Below are 9,550 nucleotides of genomic sequence, written 5' to 3' on the forward strand. Positions count from 1 at the left end.
CAGGCCCCCGACGGGAGAGCCGGCCCCAAGCCCCGCGACGAGACAGCAGGCCCCGGGGACCCGACGGGACAGCCGGCCCCAGACCCCCGACGGGAGAGCCGGCCCCAGACCCCCGACGGGAGAGCCGGCCCCAAGCCCCCCGACGGGAGAGCCGGCCCCAGACCCCCGACGGGACAGCCGGCCCCAGACCCCCGACGGGACAGCCGGCCCCAGGCCCCCGACGGGAGAGCAAACCCGCCCGGTGCCAGCAAACCCGCCCTGCCGTGGGGTCCCAGTCCAGAGGAGAGGCAGTCCCAGCCCTGTGCCAGGCCCTGGCCCAGCCCCAGCCAGGGCAGTTGGAGGAGGCACAGCCCCACCCCAAGGGATGCCCAGCCCCAGCCTGCGGGAAGCCTCCAGCTGCCTGGGCCCGTTCAGCAGGGAACTCCCCTGGGCTGGGCGCAGCCTCCAAGCCGCCCATGCCCTTCGCCCGCAGGCTGGAGCAATCGCCAGGCCCCATGTGCCCCTGTCCTAGCCCCAGCGAAGGAGAACCCCAGGGCCCAGCTCCACAGCCGCCCCTCCCCAGCCCCACACAGGGCATGCCGCCCCCACTCCCCCCGCGCTCACCTGGGAGGCAGCGCAGGTCCCGAAGGCCCTGAAGATCACGTCCACCACCCTCTGCGAGGTCAGCACGTTGCCTCCCACCACGGCAGCCTCCGGGGACGGGTCCAGGATGGAGCCCTTGGGAATGAGAACCTGCACCGGGGCCAGGCAGCCCTGCCGTGGGGGAGAGGGCGTTAGGCAACCCCGAGCACCCCCGCCCCTCTGGCCTCCGCCGAGCCAGGGCTGAACCCACGGCTCCAGGCCAGTGCGCAGCCATAGGGGGCATACAGCGGGCCTACAGCTCCCAGCGCGCCCTATGCCAGCCCCAAACCTGGTGCCACCCAGAGACCTCAGCTACCAGCGCCCGTGCCACCCAGAGACCTCAGCTCCCAGCGTGCCCTGTGCCAGCCCTGGTGCCACCCAGGGACCTCAGCCCCCAGCGCCCTGTGCCAGCCCTGGTGCCACCCAGAGACCTCAGCTCCCAGCGCCCTGTGCCAGCCCCAGCCCCGGTGCCACCCAGAGACCTCAGCTCCCAGCGCCCTGTGCCAGCCCCGGTGCCACCCAGAGACCTCAGCCCCGGTGCCACCCAGAGACCTCAGCTCCCAGCACCCTGTGCCAGCCCCGGTGCCACCCAGAGACCTCAGCTCCCAGCATCCTGTGCCAGCCCCGGTGCCACCCAGAGACCTCAGCTTCCAGCACCCTGCCCCAGCCCCGGCCCCACTCAGAGACCGCAGCTCCCAGCCCTGCTGTACCCCGGCCTGCAGCACCCCATCTCGGCTCAAGGAGGAGCCGTGCATGCAGGGACCTGGGGACAGCTGCGCTCTGCTGCGTGTCACGCCCTTGGGATCCCTGGCATGGGGGCACAGTCTGGGGGGAGATGCCCTGGCTCCCCCCTGCTCCTGTGTAAAGGGGCTCAGGCACATGCCCCCCAACACCCTCCATTCTGCCCTGCAGACCCCGCTTCCCCCTGGCCTGGGGCCTCACCCCTGAGACCAGCCAGGGGACAGTGACTGGCTGCTGTGTGCTAGGAGTTTGCTGGGTCTCAGCTCAGTCTGTAGTGGGCAGGTCTCCCCCCAACACTAACTGTCCAGTTGCTAGCACGGACCGAAGGGGGAGCAGGCTGGGGGGAGCCGAACCCCCTGTCACGGACTCACAGATCATGCCCACTCTTGGCCCCGTGCGGTCCGTGGGGGGTGCCCCTTTCAGTGCGACAGCCCTTCTCGGGGGTCCACTCTCTCTCGGTGTTAGGCCCCTCCACCTCCTGGAGCTGCACCTCTCTGAGCCTTAGCACGTCTCTGCCGTGAGCCCCCCCGAAGGGGTTGATGCCCCCTGTTCTCTAGACTGGAGTGACTCTCAGACAGCGTAAAACAGGAGGGTTTATTGAGAGTTGAACACAGCACAGGAAACTCTCAGGGCCTCAGGCCTGGCCTCCCTCAGCCCAGCACGTCCCAGTCCTACCCCCTCCGCATGCAAACCATTGAAACCCCACTGAAAACAAGAAAACAAACAAGAAAATCCCCCACTTCCTCACACACCCACACACACCCGGCGCCCCAGGGCGGGGCCCCACCTGGTTGAGTGGGATGTCCTGGCCCACCATGCAGCGCAGGCAGTAGATCAGTGCCGAGAGGGTGATGGCGCGGGGCGCGTTGCAGTTCCCATGCACCTCGGGGCCAGAGCCGGAGAAATCAAACACTGCGCTGCCCTGCGGAGAGCTGGGCTCAGAACGGGGCTCTGCCTCTCCCCCCCCCCCAAGGGGGCCCCCCCGCCCCCCGGCCCCCCCTCCCCCCCGCCCGGGTCAGCCCAGCACCCACCTCCCCCATCAGAGTTGCCCCGATATCCTAGCTCCTCCCTCCTCCCCCACAGATTCACCCCCCCGAGTCACCCCCAGCCCCCTCCCTGCTCACTCATCAGATGGGAGGTTACCTCTGCCCCTGGGTCCCCCACCTTTGGGTTAACTCTCCTCCTGCCAGCTGGCTCCCCCCAACTCTCTCATCCTCCTGCTATTGCCCCAGTTCCTCCCCCTGCAGATCCCCCTCCCCCCAAGAGCTCCTGACATCAGCCCCGACCCCCAGCAGAGGGGCCTGGCTCACCTCCTGTGGGTCCACCTCCACCTTCAGCCGGATGGGGGAGCCGTCGTCCATGTGGTCCTGCGCCTGCACTGCCATGGGGCGCGTCGCTCCCCCCAAGCGAGCGGCGAAGTCCTTCAGCATGTCCCGCACCACCACCTCCGCGTTGGCCTGTGGGGCAGAGCGGGGCAGTGAGGGGGGCTGGGGGCTACGCCAGGGCCGGGGCGCGGCTGGGAACGGGACGTGGGGGGCAGGGGAGCCCAGGGGTCCCCCTGCTTTGCACACAGATCAGGGCACACCAGCCCCAGGAACCCAGACCAGGCCCCTCTCCTGCAGCCCCCCCTTACCTGGATGTGTGCCATGTAGGCCTGCACCACCTCCAGCCCGTACAGGCCAATCAGCTCGCTCACCAGCTGGATCCCCTTCTGATTGGCCGCCACCTGCGCCTGTAGGTCCGACAGGTTGTCCTGGAGTTTGCGGGTGCCGCTGCTGCCTGGGATGCGGCCGGGAGCCATCAGGGCCTCGGTCACAGCTGCTGAGAGGAAGGGCAGGTGTGAGCGGGCCCCTGGAGACAGGTGCCAGCATGCACCATGGGCTGCACTGCATGCTGGGATATTCACTCCCCACGCGGCACACTGGTTCCCAGGGTCTCGATTGGGCAGGACGGTGCTATCGGGGGACGAGATCTACCCAATCCCCAGCCTGGGCCTTGGGGAGGCAAACACCCAATGAACAAATCCTGCACCCCCCGCAGGGCTCGGAGACCGAGCCCACCCACCCTGCTGGCATGGAAGGGGAGCTCATGCCAGGGTCAGGAAGACAGCTCCCCCGCGGCCAGAGCGCAGGGATCCCTTCGGGGGTCTCCCATCCGCATGCAAATCCAGCCCAAGGCTGCTTAGCTGCTCCCCCCAGCTCATGCATGGAGCCCCCATCCTGCCCCCCAGCAGACTCACCCTCCTCCTGGAAGACTCCGTCCTTCACCAACTTAAAGGAGACGAAGACAGCGCCTTCCTCCTGCAGTGCCTTGGAGTGTGGGGGCATGGAGCCGGGCGTGATGCCGCCGATGTCCGCGTGGTGCCCACGGCTGGCGACGAAGAACACGGGCCTTGGCACCCCTGGCCAGAACACCTGGGAGGGGAGAGCAGCTGGAATCGGGGCCAGGGACCCACATGCCCTGCAGGGGCTCAGGGCGGGGCACAGCAAGGTGTGGGGCAACCCCCATCCGCTACCCCTGCCTTTGGGCCACCCGCTGCCCTGAGTCACCAGCCTGCCAGCCCCGCTTGGCCCCTGGCCTCTCTGTTGAGGCCACAGTGCCCTGGGGGCTGGCACCTCTGGGGTGGGGACAGCTGCCTGCTCAGAAATGGGCTGAGACCCATAAACTCATGTCACTCGTGGGCCCCAGGGCTGCCCCCAGACAGAGAACGGCTCCTGGCTGGATCTGACATGGGGAGCTGCAGCCCAGCGGCACCAGCTGCCCCTTGCCCGGGCCCTGCCGGTGGTACTCACAGGTGTGATGACAGTCAGGTCTGGGAGGTGGCTGCCCCCCGCACATGGGTGGTTGCTGAGGATCACATCGCCCTCGTTCAGGTCAGCCCCGAGGTTCCGGATCTGAAACGGCACCGAGAGCGGCGCTCAGGGGCCGCCCAGGGGGAGCCACAGGCCCAGCCCACGAAGCGCAGAGCAAGGGTGCAGGGGGATGCCAAGGAGGTGTGTGCTGCGGTTACGCCTACCTGGAACTGGACGGCCTCCTGCATGGCACCCAGGTGCACGGGGATGTGGGGAGCGTTGGACACCAGCCCCCCGTCCGGCCCGAAGAGGGCACACGAGAAGTCCAGCCGCTCCTTGATGTTGGTGGAGATGGCCATTCTCTGCAGGCTCCGGCCCATCTGCTCTGCAGGGCGAGATGAAGCGACTGCTACCGACGCCAAGGAGGGAGCTGTTCCATAGGAATCCCAGCCCCACGGGCACCCCCCATGGCCACGCACCCACCCTTCCCACAACCCAGGCAGCTCAGCAGGCTGGGCAGAGTCCCCCTCCATCCCTGCCTCCAGCTGGCATCACGGGTCCGTCTCTCCCCCACTTCCCCAGCACCAGCCTGTCTGCACTTCGCATCAGTGCCACACGCTCTCCGTGCACGAGCCTTCTTCACCGCCACTCCAGCGGCCTCTGTATCATGGACCCGGCAGCTCCTCCCAAATCTCAGCCACAAACGCCTCTCACCTCCCTGTCCTACAAGCCGCTCAGAGCCCCACACCCCCTGACTGAACCGGGGCGACCCTTGGGCGACAGTGTGTTTGAAAGATGCTGTTTGAAATGCAGCTGCCTCGGGGGTGGAGCATGGAACAGCTAGGTAACAGCCACACAGCAGGGCTCTTCAGCAGCTTGGGACAGGAAGTGAAGGAGAGTCTGTGCTCCAGCTGAAGCTGCGGGGGGGATTTGGAGAGACAGAAGGAGCTCCACCTGATTAGAATGGGGCCAGGACAGTGGGATTAACACCCCAACTCTGGGGTACGTGTTCCAGAGATCCTAGCAACACATCCAGCTGTGCAGCGCCCCCTAGTGTTGCACTAGGGTCAGCACTAACTGCAAGGGGACCTCCTGGGCCCCCCATGCTGCTCCCAGCAGCTTCTGGCATCCTGGGAAGTCTCCCATCCAAGCACTGCCCTGCCCAGCCCCCCGGGCTTGTGGGAGGGGCCCAGCTGAGAGCACTCAAAGTGGGGATTTTCTGTAGTATCTTTATGAAGCCTAAGTGTGGCTCAGTTTCCTCTATATGGCGACCGTCGTGGGGGCAGGAGGGGGAAGGAAAGGGCTGTTTTGTCTGAAATGGTGAGGGGCTGCTAAGGCCTAGCGATCGGAGCCAGACTCAGGCGTCCGGACGGGGTTGGCGTGAGAGCAAGGCTGGAGCAGGACTAGGAACAGGGTGGGCCTGGGCCCAAGAGCAGGGCTGGAGCAGGCTCAGGCTGGGGGCTCTGTTGTCACTGTCAGGCAGGAGAGAGTTCCAGGCCCTGGCGTCACACTGAGCAGACTGAGCTGCTGCTCCTCCCGTGGGGCTTATATACCTGCCCTGGGAGTCACAGCCCAGCTCCTGGCTGGGGGGCTGGCTGGCGCCTGGCACAGGAGTGACTCCTCACCTCACATGTGCTCTCGGGGCAGGCTGAGGCCTGGGTTTGAATGGTGCCCAGTTGTCTGAGCCGGGAGAGGTCTCTGGAAAGGACTGGCCCAGCCGACCCCACAGCAGTGAACGATGGCAAAGCCTGCAGCAGGACAGTGGCACCTGGCACCCAAGGCCTAGGGGGGAGAGGGGTTTCCCCACCTCTCTGCAGGGAGGCTCATAAGCAAAGTAAGCTGTCATGGGATAAGAGGGAAAGTCCTCTCCTGGATCGGTAACTGGTTAAAAGACAGGAAACAAAGGGTAGAAATAAATGGTCCATTTTCAGAATGGAGAGAGAGTTAAATAGTGGTGTCCCCCAGGGGTCTGTACTGGGCCCAGTGCTGTTCTACATATTCATAACTGATCTGGGAAAAGGGGTAAACAGTGAGGTGGCAAAGTCTGCAGATGATACAAAACTACTCAAGATAGTTAAGTCCCAGGCAGACTGCAAAGAGCTACAAAGGGATCTCAGAAAACTGGGTGCCTGGTCTGTTAGTGATGGTAATATAGTCTTTAGGACTGCAAATTTGCCTGAGATAAAATTCTGGGTTTCGTTTGCCCATTTGACTTACTAACATGTGTGAACAAGGAACAAGGTCACTGGTGTTGCTTCTGCCCACAGCCAGATGGGGTTTTTAGTATAATGAGAAAAGATACGGAATAGAGCTGAAGTGTTGCTGGGTCTGGTGTACAACTCCCCTCCCAAGCCAAGGTCAAGGAAACTGTCAGGAGGGGCAAAGGGAGCTGAGGAGGGGAGGCATAAGAAAAGCCGAAGAAAAGCCTGGCCTCACTCCCTACCCTTCCCTTGGGGTACAAGAGAGGTGGTACCGAAGCCCCCAGACTCTCAACCCTCCAAAATGGAACATGACCATAAATGGTAAAGGTGGTGCCTGGGGCGTGCACTATAGGCATAACTGACCTGTTAATAAAGAGGAGGGGGACAGGGAAAAGCTCTGCTGGTGTACAGAGCTGTGGATTATGCTTGTTTGGTAACCCCAATAAACATGGCATTGCCTGCACTTTGGACTCTGGCCTTCTGCTTTCTGTCTGGGTGACAAGAACCAAGGGAGGAGGAGGGGAAGCCCTAACGTGGGCAGCAGAATGGCAGGTGAAATTCAATGGTGATAAATGCAAAGTAATGCACATTGGAAAACATCATCCCAACTCTACATACAAATTTACGGGGTCTAAATTAGCTGTTACCACTCAGGAAAGAGATCTTGGAGTCATTGTGGATAGTTCTCTGAAAACATCCACTCAATGTGCAGCGGTAGTCAAAAAAGCGAACAGAATGTTGAGAATCATTGGGAAAGGGATAGATAAGAAGACAGAAAATATCACGTTGCCTTGAATACTGTGTGCAGATCTGGTCACCCCATCCCAAAAAAGCGACATTAGAATTGGAAAACGTACATATGAAGAGAGATTAACAAAACTGGGACTTTTCATCTTAGAAAAGAGATAACTAAGGGAGGATATAATAGAGGTCTAAAAATCATGAATGATGTGGAGAACGTGAATAGGGAAGTGTCATTTACCCCTTCACATAACACAAGAACCAGGGGTCACCCAATGAAACTAGAATCATAGAACCACAGGGTTAGAAGGGACCGCAACAGCCACCTAGTCTAACCCCCTGCTGAGATGCAGGATTTGTTGTTTCTAAACCAGCCACTAACAGGCAGCAGATTTAAAACAAACATAAGGAAGTATTTTTTCACACAACACACAGTCAACCTGTGGAGCTCCTTGCCAGAGGATGTTGTGAAGGCCAAGACCATAACAGGGCTCAGAAAAGAACGAGAGAATTTCCTGGACGACACACGTGGAGACAGGGCCTGGGTGCTGGCCTGGTGCCGCAGCCTCACCTGCAATGCCCATGAAGCGGTGGGAGAAGATGGAGAGTTGGATGGTGTCGAGCTGGGTGCTGATGGGGCCCTGCTTCTCGGAGCCCACGGCAATGCTGATGTCCCCATGGCGGGTGATGGAGGCCGTGCAGCCCGGCTCGATGAGGATGGTGCTGAGGGACGAGGCTGGGTTACTGCACACGCCCGTGGGAGGGTCCCCCAGGGCAGCACTTCCCATCACCCCCCAGGACATCCATCATCACCCACCTCCAGAACTCCCTGAAGCACCTGCACGGCCTCTCGCGCAGGAGGGACGGAGACTTCCCCAGCCACACAGCAAGTCAGAGGCTGGGCTGGGAACAGCACCCAGGAGCGCTGACCACCGATCTCAGGCCCGCCCAGCTCTACCCTCTCAACACCGGGCCCAGAACCCAGGCGTCCTGATGCCCAGCGCCCTGCTTTAACCACTGGCCCAGGTTCTCCCCCCAGCAATGGGAATAGTACCCAAGTGTCCGGGCTCCATCTACCCCCCTCCCACCTGTTCTTATCGATGATGATGCTGGGGCCAGGGATGGAGTGGTCCCAGGACAGATCCTCCAGCAGGTACACGCAGGTGTCCAGGTAGCCATCAGCGAAATAGCAGCGGGTCACCTGCCCAGGGAGAAGAGGGGATGCCCTGAGAGTGCCTGGGCCCAGGTTCCCCCAACCCCGCCCCGTTGTGCATCACTTAACAGGGAACCCCCCCCCTGCGCCCCGGCATAGATGGAGCCAGTGTCTCAGCAGTTCAGACTGATGGGCCAGGCCAGGCAAGACCCAGGCACTGATCCTGCCCTGCCCCAGAGGAGCCATCTGGAGCCACAGGGCAGAGCTCAGCGCAGTCAGCCACGCCTGGGCCCCTGCACTCAGCACCCCGCGGGCCTGTGCTGCCCGGGAGAGGTGCCCGTTGTGCCGCACCGCGTGCCCTGCCCCCGGGGCAGGGCTGTCTGGGAAGAGCTGAGCCCCCGGGATCTGCTCCAAGGCAGGGCATGGGGGAGGACCAGCAGATCACTGACTGGCGGGGGCATTGTGGGATTGCCCTGGGATAGGTGTGCTCCATCCCAGAGCCTGCCTGTCCCTAGGCAGGGAGGGAGCAATCCCCTCTCCACAGCCCCAGGGGGGGAGAGGGGCGCACACGGCGGGGTGGGAGAGTGCTGCTGCCTGCGTCTCACCGTCTCCACACGGGCGGGTCTGCCACTGGCCGCGACTGGCTCATCCTGGCCAGTCCCGGTGCTGCCAATGCCTCGCACACGCACGTCATCCACCACCACAGGGCGCCCAGGGATGGTGAAGCCAAACTCCTTCAGGTACCTGCAAGGCCAGGCAACTGTTAGTCCAGACACATGCTGCACCGGGGCTGCAGAGACGCCTAGCAGCCCAGCACGTGGCTGGGAACAAACCCCACTGCACCCCTTGCGGGGAAGCCGAGGGCGCTGGGGGCAAGGCAGGGGTCCTCTGGGCCACAGGTGGGACAGGGGCAGTGGCCTGGCAGCCACAAGGCAAGTCTCCAGCGAGCCCTGGGCAGGTGCTGCCCACTAACCCCTGGGCCCTCAGGATCGTGCCACGGTGCATGTCAGTCGTTCTGGGAGAAGCACTGGGCAGCAACTCCTCCCCCCAGTGCCTAGGCAGCCCCCGCCCCAGTGCTGCAGGGGGGAAGGAGGGGCCCAGGCCCCCGCGTGGGGCAAGGGACACCCACCTGCTGCAGAAGGCGGCACGGAAGTCCCCGGCCCGGCAGGAATCGGACGTGGCCGGGTGCCCCTTGGCCGAGCACATGAGGGCGCAGTCCGTGTGCTCGTAGCGCAGGTGCAGGAAGGGCTGCGTACAGATCTGAGACCTGGGCAGGAAGGGGGGGTTAGCTGGGGGGGGGG

General features: G+C 63.2%; 1 protein-coding gene across 1 annotated transcript; it reads right to left on the minus strand.

Annotated features, from left to right (window-relative positions):
- Positions 1-603: 603 nt before the first annotated feature.
- On the minus strand, positions 604-9,522 carry LOC112109352 (5-oxoprolinase-like; the record flags this gene model as incomplete). The annotated part of the gene is made up of 11 exons (XM_026662839.1): positions 9,379-9,522; positions 8,855-8,993; positions 8,185-8,297; positions 7,668-7,819; positions 4,379-4,539; positions 4,155-4,256; positions 3,602-3,776; positions 2,996-3,180; positions 2,673-2,819; positions 2,150-2,284; positions 604-753 (listed from the first exon to the last, which is right to left on the minus strand). Coding segments are annotated over exons 1-11 (1,536 nt in total), but the record flags the coding sequence as incomplete, so codon positions are not given.
- Positions 9,523-9,550: the final 28 nt, after the last annotated feature.

Source organism: Terrapene carolina, unplaced genomic scaffold (genome assembly GCF_002925995.2).
Source record: "Terrapene carolina triunguis isolate 2854851 unplaced genomic scaffold, T_m_triunguis-2.0 Scaffold30687, whole genome shotgun sequence".
NCBI lineage: Eukaryota > Metazoa > Chordata > Testudines > Emydidae > Terrapene > Terrapene triunguis.